The sequence below is a fragment of the Varanus komodoensis genome, unplaced genomic scaffold, assembly GCF_004798865.1.
Source record: "Varanus komodoensis strain SLA01 unplaced genomic scaffold, ASM479886v1 scaffold4, whole genome shotgun sequence".
NCBI classification, from domain to species: Eukaryota; Metazoa; Chordata; class Lepidosauria; order Squamata; family Varanidae; genus Varanus; species Varanus komodoensis.
The window spans coordinates 41535889-41552485 of NW_025335941.1; the positions used below are offsets into that span (position 1 = coordinate 41535889).

At 41.5% G+C, this 16597-nt stretch overlaps 1 protein-coding gene across 1 annotated transcript; it reads left to right on the forward strand.

Moving 5' to 3' along the window:
* The first annotated feature begins 4957 nt into the window (after positions 1 to 4957).
* On the forward strand, positions 4958 to 16350 carry UPK1B (uroplakin 1B). The gene is made up of 7 exons (XM_044442458.1): positions 4958 to 5026; positions 5854 to 6054; positions 9472 to 9546; positions 10144 to 10266; positions 11652 to 11831; positions 13235 to 13318; positions 16300 to 16350. Exons 1-7 carry the CDS (start codon positions 4958 to 4960, stop codon positions 16348 to 16350), a joined length of 783 nt encoding a protein of 260 aa, XP_044298393.1.
* The last annotated feature ends 247 nt before the right edge of the window (positions 16351 to 16597 follow it).

The following is a 16597-nucleotide window of genomic DNA, read 5'->3' on the forward strand; positions in this document are numbered from 1 at the left end:
AGGGTTTTTTTTGACAAAATAACACAACTACCACCCTGGAAATCCTTTTCAAGACATTCTCAATGCCTCACTTTTCCCAATCAGTTTTCTAACAGAGGCATATGTTGAAGAGAGAAGCTCAGGGCATGCACTCCATGACAGGAAAAGCTGCTGCTAGTTGGATCTTTCACTGTTCTGCAGTTTAACAAAACTGTTTCCTCCTGTAGCAAAAAATCAGAACCCTGATCATGCTTGACTTGGATGAGGAATTGAGGCAGCCAAGCTGCAGCTCCCATTTGATTTCCTGTTTATTTATGTGCAAAGGCATCATTTCTTACCGCTAGAATATTAGACTAGCATGATGACAGGAATGGCTGTTAAGATTTGAAACCTACTCTGATGCCAGCATGTTCTCCAATCCTTTAGCAAGGCATTCTTGCAGCCATACAGAAATATTCCCTATTGCTGAATTACAAGTTGAATTTTAAAGAGGTAAGGAAAGATGGTGCCATTTCCCAGCTTTGCTCTGCATCATGTTTTGTTCCTGTAGGGATCCTGTTAGCTCTAAAGAAGGTTTTCAGTACAGATGAGCATTTGGCACTTATCTGTGCTAGGACTCTTTCTTTTACTAAAAGATCTGAGGTATTTGCATAGCACATGACACATTTGCCATTCTGTTAGTTTTCTGCTATTTCTACCTCCGAAACTGGAATTTTTTCTGACCCCTTTCATGACTTTAAAAAATGTATTGTGCTTTCTGAGCAGTGTTGATTTAGGTATGTACCAACTGTGCAATACTATAACTCATACCAGTGGGGTTGCCTTTGAAGCTGTAGAACAAGCATTACAAGATTTTTCCCCACCTCTACATTTGGCCTTGGGTGCAGTGGGAGGGCACTGCAGCTATGAAATTCATGAATGACCTCCATTTTCTGTACTGTGATAGCAAGAATGGTTTGTTACTCATTTTTTGTTTTGTTTTGGAATCTAATTTTTCTTGAACCCTCCATACACAAGCTATAGAAAGCATGTAGATATCCTTTCAGAGAGACATTCAAGTTACTATTCCCAAGATAACAGTAGATGAATGGTCTGTAAAAGTCTTAAATACATACATACATACATACATACATACATACTATTCAGACCTGGGATCACCCTTTAACCCAACCTGGGTCCAGCCCATTTCCATTCTTTATTGGATATGCTTGCCTGTTCTCTTCCCCATTTCTTTTCTTTTTTACCTGATCTTTTTCCTCTTTAAACAATAAAACAAGTGAAGGGAGCCTTTGGTGTTACGCACTTGTAGGGTCTGATGTACCTACTGAAGACCAAGAACTTAAGCCTAGAATACAAAGATCTGGTGCCAGCCAGTACACATGCTAACCAAGCTCCGTTTTGCCTTCATGTACTTTTTCTCCATAGAGAATAGATTCAGCTTTATAAATTACCTTTAGCCATGCAGGGCTTTGGCTTCCTAAAAGTAAATACAGGAGTTAAATTTGTTGTGCTGTAAAATGCATTTACACCCAATATTTTGTAATGTGCACCTCAAAAGTTCTCTCCACAGCTTGATGGTCACTTTCAAAACTTGGAAGTGGCACACAAATGGCTGAATTCCAATAGCTTAAGTGTGTCACAGATTAATGCATTTTGGCCCTGAAAGGGCCTCTTTTTGACCTTGATTCAATATATAAAACTGCAAGTTTTCAATCCAAACTGTTGAAACGCTGTTGGAAGAGGATTGCCATTGAACTTTATCCATCTGATGCAAATATATACTGAACTAAGATTTCTGGGTGCTGAAGCAGCACCATTGCCTGTATGACTCAGGATAAGTCTCTTCAGCTTTATTGACACAAGGCACTAGGCTACTGTAGTTGTGCATCTAATTTAGGATTGCCTAAAAATTGCTTCTGAGGCTCCCATTCACAAATTTTATGCTGCTGTGTTGAAAGTGGTGTTTAATCAATGCCAATAGGATTTAGTTTCAGTGCAAGCGGTTGTGGCACCATGTGGAGAAACTCTCATAGGCAAGGGATGATAACAAATTAGACTTGAAGCCCAGGCACAGTCTTCTCTGTGGAATAATTACTCAGCCCATAATGAGAAGCAGAGAGAAATTAAGTTTTGGGACAGGGGCTGGTAATAAGCATGTATTATTCAGTTCAGTCACCATAGCCATACATATATTTATTATATGTCTATCCCACCTTTTTTCCTTCCAAGGAACTCATGGTGGCTTATATAATTCTCCTCCTCTTTTAATTGTATCCTTATGAGAACTACAACCCTGTGAGGTAGGTTTGGCTGATTGTCTGTGCCTGGCTTGAAGTCACCCAGCAAGCTCTATGGCTGAGTGGAGCTAAAACCCAGATTTCCCAAATACCAGTCCTGCATTCTTAACCCCACACCACTATAAATCCTGTAGGGGAGAAGCCTGTTCATAGTTATGGTGGCCTAAAAGGAGGACCAAAATAGAGGACATTTGCATATGTCTAGGATCTTTAACTGGGCTCTCCTATGAATTCCTCACCCCAAGGATGAGGACCTTTTCTGTGGTGGCATCCCAAATATAGAGCACTCGACCACGGAAGATTTACCAGGTGCCCACCTAACTAAATTCAGGCACCTGGCAAAAACATTTCTTTTCCAGAACACCTTTGGCACCATCTAGACTATCTACATCAATCAATGCACTGGTTTTTAATTATATAAATTTATGTTTTATTTTTATTTAAGTATTTATTGTTATTTTAGTCTGCTTATTTATTATGGCATTTTATTCTATTATTTTAGTAATGTTATTCATTGATTTTATATTGTAATGGCCACCCTGACAGCATGATGCTAACAGGTGGCTTCTAAACAAATTTAATAAATATATATGTGCATTTAAATGTGTGGGTACACGGTCAGCGTGAAAACCATAATTGGAACAGAAAAATGTGGCACGTCTCTGTAGTGGAGAAGACTAACAAGGTGACTCACGTGCCTGTTCATTCCACTGCCCAGATGCCAAATGTGGCTGGGCACCATCTAGGCACTGCTCTCCTTTCTTGGGGTTCTTTAACTTTAGACCAGATTTAAACAGGACAACTCTTCAGCTCATGGGTACCTTCAAAGAAGGGATTGTCCTCTGCCAGGTCTTTGAAGCAGAGAGCTGTCCTCTCCAAACTAGTATACCTGGCCACCTTCTAGTATGTCTACTCTTCTTCATTAAAAGTGGACAAAGAATTTAATTGGGAAATAGGAAGCTAGCTTCAGCTGGCTTTCTAAACTGACTGCCTTCTATGCTTTGCCAAAAGCTGAATTAGATGCTATTATGCTAATATCACTGAAACAACCTGTAAGAAGTTACTGCCTTTGTGGTCCCTATCCAAGCAAACATTAACAAATGTGCAGGTCCAGTATGCCTTTCAGATGTGACTTTCAGCATATTTTGTACATATTTTGTGTCACAAACTTTTTATGAAACAGGATGATGTTCACATTGTGGGAGGTGCAAGAAGCAACCTTAGGGCTGCCACATGTCTGTAATGCTTATAATGGCAACATGAGGAGGGATTAATGGGCAGCTCTTCCAAATGTTATCTGTACCAAATGTTATCCACAGCTTCTCCTGTGGATTTCAACCTATGGCTCAGGCTTCTCTGCAAAGGATAGAGAAGTTCTGGCCATGAAAAAAGATGGCAAATCCAAGGTCAATGGTATCAGACCTCAGGCCCCTGGACCAGCCTAAGCCTACTTGGGGCCCAAATCTGGCCCTCTGAGGTACCCCAGTTGGCTTTTCCTGTTTCCCCTAGTCCCAGACTTTTCCCCTGGGTGTCAACTAGTTGGTGCTTTCCTAGTGCACATTTCTTTTTACTGCTTATAAATGGGTCTCATCCGGCCCAATTACTGGCAAGAAATGGTCTGAGCTAAAATATGCTGGACTAGTTGTTGTTGTTTTGCCTTCTCCCTTTGGCCTGGTCCCTTTTACCTTCAGCCACATTTACCCCTGGAATGTGACTCCTGAGTGCTTCTCCAAAACTGAATTTGGCACTCAGCCTGAAATGGGGTCAGCACTGCTGCCCTGGGTGACTTTGAATGGACAGAAGCCACACCACCATTCCGACTCATAGAGAAACCTGGTATACAACACTAGCTAAGACAGTGAATGGACCACCCGAATTAGAGCAGAAATGGAGGGATTGTGGGCTTCCCAAATCTGTGAGTCTTGTGTGCAAGTGTGAGACCTGTGGAGAGGGTGTCTAAATTCCATACAGAATGCCTGAGACTGGAATTCAGCACAGAGAAGCTCAGAACTTTAACAAACGCCACTGGAATGTTGGTTTCCTGGTCTCCCATGTTCTAGCTGTAACTAGCTCTTGACAGTACCTCCTTGTGGCCATTGTGTCACAGATACTGCAGCATAGTTCTAGTTTCTGGCATGGGTGTGACTTTTTCACTAGAAAGGTTGAGTCAGCCTTGCTGCAGGCAATCTCTTGTGAAATGGGAGGTGAAATTTCCAACCATGCGGCAGAAGCCATAGCCCAAGGTAGAAGGAGCCTCTTAGATCAGAGCTGGGTGTGAGAACTGAAAAACTTCACCCATGGCACAGCTGTGGCTCTCAAATCAAGGTTGTGGTGCACAGGTGAATTTGATTCCTGTGTTTTTAGAACTGGATTCAGAGGTAAGGTGTACGTGTCAATTGTGAACTGAAGTAAGGCTGTATATAATGCATTCCAACTACGTAGTATCAACATTCTGGTGGAAACCCAAGTAATTTTATATATTAACGTTCCAAGTGTGAAGGTCCATGCTTATGATGAGATATCATATATCAGAGTGTAGATAGGGATGAGGGAAACCAATTGGCCTGGCCTGGCAATTTCTACCTACAGAACAAATCAATCCTTCTGTGTAAGTCATGGCAGCAGGGAAACTACAGCACTGATTTTGGTGATTCTCTTCTAGGTTGCATGACAAAGTGAAGATGGCAAAAGGTGATACTGGTGTACGATGTTTCCAAGGCTTGCTTATCCTGGGGAATGTTGTCATGGGGGTAAGTGAACCTGAATTGTGAAACTTGGGGGTGCTCTGTTAAGTGGTGGCTTTCAGTGGATGGATGTTGGTAAGCACATCTCTAGTTGAAATGATCCCATCATAGCTTGTATACCCAAGTTAGTGGGAATTGACCTGATCAGTAGATGAATACATAAATCCAACTTAATAGGATTTAGATGCTCTTCACAGGGCCCATCTATTGTTTTCTTTCTGCTTTATAGGTGTGATTGGGGGCATGTATTTTACAATTGGCATGCTTCGTGCCTGCACACTCATGCACATGTAATTTCATTTGGGGATGCAGGAAAGGTCTTGGAAAGTTCCCGATGTGCCTCCCTTGTAGCTGAGAAATAATTCCTTCATTTCATTCTCTAAAAATAACAAAGAACAGCAAGATGTCTTTGTTGAAAAGAGATGTGTAAAGTCAGCATTTCTTCTCTTTTAAAATAAGGGATAGAGGGGTGGGATGGAGAAAGAATCACAAGGCTAAGAGGCACCATGTGTTCCTTAATAGGAAGGAATGCACATGGCAAAGAAGCTGGTGCCTGTTAAATAAGATATTAACATTTATTCAAAGAAAATCAGAGGTAGGACAGGCAATTTCCTGTGATGACAGGAAAAGCCAGGAGTGCATGCCATTTGTGGTGCATCCAATTACATATTTGTGCAAGCTTTACTTGATGTGAAGCACCCTTAATAGATAGAAGAGGAGGGAGCACAGGTTTTGAGCAGTATATTCAATCTGGTTCAAGCATTTGCCTTATTGTCAAGCAAAACACCTCAATATTGCCTGAGATGACTGCTGTATATCTCTCTGGTTCTTAGTGTTGCGGCCTTGCACTCATGGCAGAGTGCATATATTTTGTGTCGGATCATCACACACTGTATCCGTTGCTGGAAGCCACTGATAACGATGACATCTTTGGTGCTGCCTGGATTGGGATCTTCACGGGTTTCTGTTTCTTTTGCCTCTCTGTCCTGGGCATTGTCGGCGTCCTGAAGTCAAACAGGACAATGCTGCTGGTGGTAAGTTCGGAAGCCACTTTGTGTTCACGTGATCCCCAAAGCCAGCCAGCCAGCCGTGTGCTGCTGTATTCCTCGCCGGTTGCCAAAATGAATGTCCTTAACGATGATAACTGTGTGGGAGATAGCAATGACTAGGCTGTCAAAGAAATACTATGTTTGCAGAGTTCCTGAAACCAGAATAATTGTGAGTGCTGGCACTTTCTGAGCAAATGAAACTTATTGCAGTGGTAACACAAAAGAACAGAACTGTTCTTCAGTTAGATAGGTGTGCTGTCAATCTTTTGGAAAAGTGGACAAAAAATGAGGCATATTTTATTCAAAATATATATTGTCAAATACCTTACCACTGTCACCTCACAAAACTCTGTTGCAAGACAAAAATGTCACTGAGAAAGTTATATCCACATGTCTTTAGCTTGAGGGAGAAATATTCTAGTTCAGTGTGATTAAAAATGTAGTGTAGTATAAAGAACTGTCTTCCCTTTAAGGGAGGTTTTAGCTATTACTATTCATGAAGCATGTGGTGTTTATGAAGAACTACTTCATTAAAAAAAAGTTGTTACTGAAATCTTGGGCATGGACTAGAAATCCACAACACAGTATAAGCTTCTGGAGTTTTCTGCTCCATATCTGAAGGAAAAAAGATGTTTATTTCTAGCAAGGTAGTTCCCCAAATTTAGATGCAAACCCAGATGTGCATAACAGATCCACAAATCATAGAATGCTTCTGTCAATGTTTACCACAAATATTTGTGGAGAGGGGTGGCTGTCAACGAGCTTGTTTAGTCATGTATAGTTACCACTTAGTACTACTGCAGTATTAAAGGCTGACTTGCAAGTGGGATGGGGCCATTGCAGAGGCAATGCTATGGAAAGGTTGTGACAGAACTCAGGTGTTCTGTTGCTCCTCCAATCTGAGTTTGTCAGCTATGCGGCTGTTCTGGACTGGTCTTAGCCATAAGTTCATGGTTCTCCTAGGAACATATTTGGCCTGGCTCCCTCCCTGATTCCACTTGACATAGTGTCAGAAGTCTAAGTTTTCAGCCTTGCAAGAATTGCCTTCCATGCTACAGCAATCAGGCACAGGAAGTTTTAGCTTTTACATACTGCGAGAACAGACAAATTGGAAGGAAAGATTTGCACATTTCCTCATAGCAAAAAAGACTGGAGAAGTACAGGTTGCATGCTATGGAAAGGGATATGGAGGAGGAGAATCTTAAGGGATGATTATGATGAGCCTGATGAGACTTATATTCCTAAATCTAATGTTTGTGAGTGGGTCTGTTCCTACTAGATAGAGCCCTGAATCAGCTCAGATCCACAGTGATCACATCTTGGACAGAGGACTCTTGGGCTGTAAATGCAGAGATTTGCACTTGAAATCACAGCTGGCATGCCAGATCTCCTTTTTCTGGGATCCATTGCTTGTGATGATACATTAGTGGCAAGCCCACAGCTTTAAAATTGATGCAGGTACTGGTGTGGCAGTAACATCAGGAGGAACATGTTCTTACCTTGATCCGCCTCCCATGCTGGAACCTGCTGACACCACCTTAAACAGCCCTAGACATCCCTTGACCTGTATTCTCCATTTCTCTGCAGAAACATTATACAAGGGTCAAAGGTTCAGTTTCAGGGAGTATATGACCAGAGGACTGAATGCTGATAACCTTTCCAGTTGTAGAGTAGTTGCCAAGATGTAGAAGATAGAGGAAGCATAGACAACTCATGTCCTATAGATTATTTGGGCTACAACTCCCATAATCTCTTACTGTTGGCCATGCTGAGGCTAGTGGGACTTGTAGTCTGAAACATAGAGCGCCAGGTAGTCTGCCCCTGAAATAGACCATGTTGAGGGGGTATTTGGGGGTGCTGAACTCCTAAAAAGAGACTCTGTACATGTAACTTAAAAGTTAAGGGTGGTTCATATAGTGTACATTTGCCAGAAAGAATTCCTGTTTCCATTATTCAACAAAGTAGAAAATGACTTCAAAAACTGGAAGAAATTCGTGTAACACATACAATTATAGAACTAGTGCTATGTTGCCACATGGGGAAGGCCTATGCTTGAGATGTAGAATCCTATATACCACACTTGGAAAGAAGATGATGTGAGGGAACCTAGACAAATAACTCAAGATGTTATTGCCTACATACATATGGAATGGCTAAAGTACCAAAAGAACATTAGGTCTGCTATTAGTGGACAGCTAAATGACCATAATAGACCAGCAGGGAAAGGAGACTACATTGTCATTCCAAGAGCTTGGAAGAATAAGTTTTAGATCTTCTTTTTCATGAAGTCCATCAAACTCCATTACAAAATGTTACAAACAGCCAAACAGACTATGTGGGGGCCTGGCATCAAGGTCAAGGGTCCCATTGGCCACCTTGAGGATCTTTGCTGTCTTGAGCCAGCATGGTATGGGGTTACACTAGAACAGGAAATCCATGTTTTAGTCCCCACCTGGCCATGATGCTCACTGGATGGCATTGGACCAGTCATTCACTCTCAGCCTAACCTACCTCACAGGATGGCTGTTATAAAATGGAGCTATCTAAGCTACCTTGGGGTCCTTACATGATGAAACAAGGTGGAATATAACAGCAATGTAATGATAAGAATGGTAAAGAGTGCCATCTTTCTTGATAGGAAGGGTATCAAAACTCAATGCCATATAATCAACGATAAGGTGCTCATCTGTGAATTTTTCAGGCTGAACAATCCTACACAACACAAAAAGCCATAGATTGTGGCATCTTCACCGGAAGAGGCCAGGAAGGCATCAAATGGCCACTCAGAGTGACAGAAGATGTGATCAGTGCAGTAGCACCTGGACCAGCTTTGGCCTTTCTGGGCTGCCTGAGCTTCCTTCCTTATTTTTAAAATGTTTCATAGCCATAGGGTGGGCAGCTGGAGAGGTACATGGTTACAGGCACTATTCTTACTTTTCAAATGTTACTCTTTCTACAAGAACATGGTGCTTATTTCCCAGTCTATCCAGGGAACCGAAGCTAACTCCATTTCCCCCTCCCCCCGTAGTCATGATGATGTTGTGATTGTACTGAATTCAACCATGCTTAGAAGGTGTTTTGGTTTTGTGTTTTGTTTTGTTTGTTTTTAAATAGCAGTCGCAATCGCAGAAGGGTGGGCGGGGGGTTCCTCTGTAACATATTGGGAATGTAGAAAGGCTTGTACAGCTTAGAATGGCAGTGGTGGGGAAAAGAATAATGTGAGTAGTGCAGCTTGCACCTGAAATAATAATACACATGGTCATCTAAAGAGCATCCATAAGACCATAGAGTCCAAGTCTAAAATTACCTAGCTGCACTACTGCCCAAAGATCTTGTGCCTCTGATTTCTTGTGGACCTATATCTGAGATTTAAGTGTTCCTGTGTATTTGGTTTTGTTTTAGTATATCATCCTGATGATGATTGTCTTTGCCTTTGAAGTTGCCTCCAGCATCACAGCGGCTGTGCATCGAGACTTCGTAAGCAGTCTGTCACTCTGGTCTATTCTCTCACATGTTCTCAACTTCAGCTTTGCCATTAAATGGATATAGGACACAGACTGGTGAAATGTTTGAGGCTTTAACCAGACATGAGGATAATGGCTGAGTGGGAAATTTGCAAGGTTTGAATGAATTGTTATAGTCCAGCGGAAAGGAAAGCTTCTGGCCCACAGCTGCAGCCTCAAGAATAGCGGTAATGGGTTTTGTAGACCAAAGAAAGTTGGAGTCATAGAATTTTAAAATGTTGGTCACATGCGAACAAATGCTGGGACAGTCCCTGGCTCAGAAGATGCCATGAAAGGCCAGCCAATCATAGTTTTATTTATTCATTTAATTTCTATATCACTCCACAGCCGAAACTCTTTGTGTTGTATTAAACTATGCATAGGGGTGTTGGTGTGGGTTTGTCTAGATCATTTAACACTTTGCACCAAAAGAAAGAATGTTGCCGTAACTAATTCTAAATGCCATGGTAACATGTATTGTGAGCTGTCAGGAATGTAGCCTTCTATCTTATATAGATTCTTCTCCATAATAGGATCTGCCTAAAGCTTGTCCTCTCTTGTTGCCTTGTAGCTCACACCCAATCTCTTCTTGAGGCAAATGCTGGAAAAATACCAGAATCCAGAACCAGTCAACAGTGATGATGATTGGAAAAGTGCTGGCATCACCAGAACATGGAATCGTCTCATGTTGCAGGTAGTTATGGCTGTAGAGTTGACGTGAATTATTCTAGCATTGAGTTGCTCTAGCACTGTGCATTACTAAATATTTCAGAACTAGAGTGCTCTTGCATGGTTTCTTTTTGATCTTTTAAATGAAGAAGTTCCTGCTGGACAGCAGCTAAGTCTTGCGAGAATTTAGATAACAGACACAATATTTTAAAAGGTTGAAAAGCCAGCTTGATAACTGGCTGTAAGCACTTTAAGCTAAAATATGCTGGCATTTTTGCCCCACCCCTTTTTTGCCTTTGCTGCACCTCCTTTTGCTATTGATCCACCACTACCATCACTGGAATATGTCCCATGAAAGCTCCTCTAAAACTGAATTCAGCCGATGAGCTGAGAAAGATTTGACCCTTTATTACTATTTGTTTGTTTGTTTGTTTGTTTTTGGAATGGAAAGCTTAATCACATCTTTCAATACTGCCAGCTCTCAGATAACTCCATTTCAGGGCTTGTATTCATCACCTTTATGGTGATGGCTTCACTCAGATGTTATCTGACTAATGCTCTGTGGCGTTGTGGTAGTAGTTGAGTAAAACCTAGTATTTGTGACTTTGTTTAGCCCAGCAGTAGCGCAGGGAGCTGAAGCTGCAGGCTCAGCGCATGCAACACAACTGGGAGGGATTTGTTTGTAAATAAAGATGTGTAGGGCAAGAATTGGGATATAAATGACTTGCAATAAGCCATATGAAAGAAATTGATCTTGAGGTCTTGAAGTGCTGTCCTTAGTTATCCTTAGTTATAGAGTGATGCAGGCACGCACTTTCTGTAACATGTACAAAATAGTCCAGTCTTGGCCAAATAGTTGGGAATGACGTAGGTCAGAGGTAGGCAACCAGGTGTCCTCTAGATGCTTTGGACTACAAACCTTATAACCCCAGGCACCATGGCAAATGGCTATGGAATTGTGATCCAAAATATCTGAAGGGCACAAGGCCATCTGTTTATTATTCTTCCCTTCACCATCACCTTCTGTGTGAATTGAATTTTGAATGGTTTTGGCTTGATCCAAAACTTGGAAAGCTTCTTGGGTACAGCAAGGTACTCGCTTTATTTCATTTCTATGGATAGGATTCTACATGCAAGCATTCTGTATGCTCACCTATCCAAGGAACCCTTAACATAAAGAACCCATTTGTTATATCAACACTGTGTCCAGCACTACTACATTACAGCAATATTTTAGTAGTTCCTTATTTGTGCAACATGGGAAGGTGCCAGTTATAGCTAGATACAAGTCAGTCCCATAATGGATCAGATCTCTCTTGTTCACAAAAAAAATCCAGTTTTTCAAATGACCAAGTAGATGTTTAATCCTTGTAATCCTAACCAGCAACTTCCCCCTGCTTCTAAACCTAGAATAAATGCTGTGCTGTGAATGGCCCAACAGACTGGCAGGCGTATACCTCAATTTTTAGGACGGTGAATAATGATGCAGATTACCCCTGGCCACGCCAGTGCTGTGTTATGGATGTACAAGGAAAAGCAATCAACTTGGATGGCTGCAAATTGGGGGTGTCTGGCTATTACCACAACACAGTAAGAATTCCTTCTTAATCTTGTTTTTGCAGTCACTGGAAAGTGAATCTGCTCTCTGGAATGTCAATAGACTGCTGAAATGCAACATCATGGTTAGCAGGCTGAAGCCCCAAGCTTAGGAATGGTTGCCTGTCATTTTCTTGCCTTCCTGCCTTCCCTGAAGCAACTAGACTTTCCCCTCAAAGCTAATGGTGATTGTACAGATTTGGTCAGAGATTCTAGCTCAAAAAGGAGACTGAGAAGAGTTGCAATTGGGAGCTAGTCAAGGTGAACAAGCATATCATCAGTTGCATCATTAAGCTGTGTCCAGTGCAAGATTAGTAGAATTGAAATACACACATACCACAGTCATGTGGTACCTTAAAGATCAGATTATATGTGACCGTGGCATAACCATTTTGTTTGTATTTCAAAGTGCCACAAGAAATTTGGAGTATGTATGCACATTATGACAAGCTGTCATGGGGCATCATCATGTGGACTGACCCCTCATTTTGATAATACAAGCCATGATGGGTGCACTGTACCTTGTCATGTTGTGTGAAACCGGAAGACAAGGATTATGAGAAGGTTACTTGAGGGTTCTTTAATCCTCACATAACCCACTCCACTCCAGTTCAGATGATATGACAAGCATGCTTCAGCATGTGTGTACCATGGTTTTCATACTCAAAATAGTAGCAAAGCCTAGCAGGTAAATTAACTCATAGTTCCTTAGCATGGTATGCAAATCAAATCAGTTGCAACAGGGAAGTGTCATAGCAAGTTTGGGAGAAATCCCACAGTTTGTGGAAATAGAATACTTCTTTTGTGGGGAACCCTAAAAGGAGGGGAGCCCAAAACAATGAAGACTAAACATGTAAGTGATTGCAGAATGCAAAGTGTTTGGTTGTTAGAGATGGAAAAATGGGGAGATGGAATGGAGTGTCATGAGAGTAGGTATAGTTGACTCTCTGAACTGAAATGTTCCATGTTACAATGTTTTGTAGCAGGTCCCATAAATGCAAGAAATTTGGGAACTCATAGTTAACTTGTTAAATCAGCTGATTCTTCTTTTGCAACCAAGTCATTCTCTTGGTTGAAGAAACAACTAAAGACACATTTCAGTCTGCCATGTGTAGTTGTATCCTTTCAGCTTTGATGAACACCCTAATATGAAGGGTGGGAAACACTGAAAGGATAGAAATATATTATGTTGCTGTGGGTGCTGAAAGCATTTTGCAGATTTTAAGTTGCCTGTCTCAGTTCTTCTTCTGCATTCAAGGCTGGATGTTTGAAGTTGTTAGCCAACTTAGGGATCATCAGACAAGCTCCTTAATGTCAAATGAAGGCTTGAGATGTTTTGAACTATGTCACCTGGCGGCCTGTTTCCTATTTCTGACTCTCTTTCTCTGAATCCTCAGGGCTGCTATGAAACCATTGCTGGCCCAATGAACAGACATGCTTGGGGTGTTGCCTGGTTTGGATTTGCCGTCCTCTGCTGGACTGTGGGTATCTAATACCAGTTACCTTATGCTATGTTGGATTTTCTTGATATTTGGGAGGGGGGATTGTTAAATTAAATTTGATAATTAATTTGATTAATAATCTATTTGCTTCTGGATGGGATCCTTCTGGTTTAGGATGGAACATATTCAGTTGTTTTGATTTGGTTATAGATCTTTCTTCCCACCCTCAGTCAAAAAAAAAGTTTCTTGACATTTGAATTTTTTTTCAAAGTCATAGCTTCCTAAAGTGGCATGACTATCATCAGATCATTTTTATAAGTAAGATGTTAAGTAAGCCTTAACATCTCTGGTCTGTCTTTTCTCCAAAGTCTTTGTGTGCTCTCATTTCATTTCTTTAGAGCCTTTTAAGGACTTAAGCTGCTTGGAGCTAAATATTTGTTTAATAGTGATTATGATGATGTGACCATCTCTATAGCTTGTACACTGAATACAAAATTGAAGGTAACATTTTAAATACATGATGAGGTTCCTCTGTTGCTAGATTTGCAGCTTCTGGTTTAGCTATAACCTATATAAATGTCTGTTACCAAAATAATCCTATCTCCTACACAGACACAACAGCTAAGGGAAGGCATGTTAACCCCTTAGCCCTCATTTCCAATAGAAACAAAGACGAAGTACTTAAAACATTTTATGAGTGTTCATCTCTTGTTAATGCAGCCTCTTTTCCCCTCCTGCTGTTTTAAGTTGAGAATGTATGCTACTTCTGACTGAGTCCAATTTCTTGCTTATTTTACCCTGTATGCTGCTAGTGCATATTTAATGTTGTATGGAGGTTTGTAAAACCTTGTATAGGTCAATTGATTGAGAATATTTACAAAGAGCTCTTTCCTCAAGCATTCGGAGACCAGCCCTGTGAACTTCATTTTCTGAGCCAGCTAAGGTCAGATAAGCCTTTTGCATCCAGGGAAACTTGTTTGCACTACCAGGACTGTTTGGACTGTCCTTCGAGGACACTTGCAATGCCTGCATAGTGCCTAAACCAGTACAGCAAGCACCAGTGTAAGTGCAAAATGACCTCTAGGGAGGCAACAAAAAGAATGCGAATAAATGCAGGAAGACTGGTTATCCTCTAGCTAAAGGCATGTAGGCAAACTTGACATATTCACGTCAGCTGAATGACAGATTCTGGAAAGTGTTCTGGAGGGCCAGGATTGGAGACGCCAGGGCTGAGCAGAAATCAGAATGCCCAATTTTATTGTCAGGTTGATGCTGTCTCTCTCTCAACCACGTTGCTGGTAGGGATCTGTGAGCAAATGATGGTGGGGAAACAACACACAGAAAAGTCAATATTCTGCCTCTGCTTGCCTTCTTCTTCCACAATCTCTTCTCCCTCTAGAAGGAAAGGGTTGATGGGAGGTCATTTCTTCTGACTTAGATGCTACCCATCCTCAGGCCTCTTTTTGCCCCAGTCATTAGGCAGATGACCTGAATGTTGGAAGACAGGTTGTCCGAATGCTCCCTTCATGCTTCTTGTGATAGAAATAAATCCTGCTCACTCTGAGGTGTCCCTACATGGTTCTGAACTGAACCTAAGAAGAGAGTTGCTGGTGTTGTGGAAATGGATGGGCTCAGATCAGGTGCCATGTTGAACAGATGTGGCCCAGATAGGTTTCCAGAACTTTTTTCCTTCCCCAAATATACCAGGATATGTGTGTGGGGTGCTCACACAATGAGTTCCATAGTAGGGTTCCATTTAGCCCTAGACTGGAGTAAGCAACCTGCAGCCCTTGACCTAATTTGAAAAGCCCTGGGCAACTAATCAATTGAGACCTCCAGTAAGGTTAGTGTGTCCCTCTAGCTTGTTCGGGATGGTGGAACAATGGAAGAGAAAAATGTGGTGGCAAAAATTGAAAGGGATGGTCTTGCCCACCACTGGCATTTGCATCCCAACTGATTGTCCCCAAGGGGACATGGCCCTGAACAATAAAAAAGGTTCTCCATCACTACCCTAGATTCTGCCATGGGAAGCTGGGAATTGCATAAGAAAACAATTGTCATAGGTTTCTCAAGATTCTAGATGTTTCCTATACATATTTTAGAGTGGACAGATTTGCACAGATTCCTGGTGGAGAAAGCTATGAATAGCTATTAGTTTTCCAGTATCAGAGACAGAATGCCTGGTACTCTGTTTGATGAGGAAGTTGGGCAGTCACATCTTGCTTGTGGGTTCCCCGTGAGCATCTGGTGGGCAACTGGTTGGCTGGACTAGATGGTTTTACCCATCTGCCCATATGTTCCTATGGAGATCTCATTATGGAGCCTGTTTTCCCTATGATCATTTCTCTATCTGCTTCACCTACATTTTGGGTAGGTGGGCTTCAAGGAAGGGTCACTGCAACAATGAGTCAATCCAGAACCCAGACTGCAAGAAGATCTGGAGGGTGTTCAGCAGCAGTTTCATCTAATTATTTCTAGTACAAACTGGACAGAACCTGCCTAATTCACCTGCTTGCAAGTAACTGGACTAGGGAGCCAATCACTTTCTTGTTAGCAAGAAACAGTACTAAAAGAGGGATTGGGGCTTGAGAGATATATTTAAAAGTTTTAACTCATTCTTTTAAAAAAATCCATCTTGATTTTGGAAGAAAGACCTACCAGTCTTGGAAAATTTAGTCTCGTTGTAAAATGTTCCTGTTTTTTTGTTGGCTGTTAAATATGTACATTTGTCTTGTTTATTTTTAATTCAAGCAAATTGGCATTATCTGTATTTTTTCATTATGGAGGCAAAACATCCTCTAGGAAATGGAGGCTCTTGAGCTGAGTACACTATATGGAGACAAGGGTTAATTGCACTCTGCTTAATTGTGTTGTTTGTAGCAGTAACCTTTCAACCTGCCCTTCCAGTTGGTGGAGTTTTAGGGTGGAAATTGGGGGCAAGATGTGTAAGATGTTGCAGTGACAAGATGTGTGGCCTCACCCGAATTTTTTTTCTTCTCCCCGCCCCACTTTTTTTTCAGACTTGGGTCCTTCTTTGTACCATGTTCTATTGGAGCAGAATTGAATATTAAAGAAGCAGTGTCCTATCAACCTGTCCTTCTTGGAGTATTTTTTTCCTTTGGTAATGTGATGCTTATGTAAAATATTTTCCTCACTGGAAGTTCTGAAGATCTGTCCTTAATCCTTCTACTCATCTTCCCAATGGTCTCTCTTCTCCCTCTGCTTATTTCAGACATAGCAGGTGTGTAGTACCTGCAAGTGGGAAAAACAGGTTGTTCCCTTAGGCTGTTCTGTGCTTGGAAAACATCTCTTGTGTTA

Excerpts from the sequence above, each read along its gene's own strand:
- UPK1B (XM_044442458.1), top strand. The coding sequence starts at position 4,958 with ATGGCAAAAGGTGATACTGGTGTACGATGTTTCCAAGGCTTGCTTATC. Across the intron at positions 11,832-13,234 it reads CTGGCTATTACCACAACACA|GGCTGCTATGAAACCATTGC; the intron begins GTAAGAATTCCT and ends CTGAATCCTCAG. Across the intron at positions 13,319-16,299 it reads TTGCCGTCCTCTGCTGGACT|ACTTGGGTCCTTCTTTGTAC; the intron begins GTGGGTATCTAA and ends CTTTTTTTTCAG.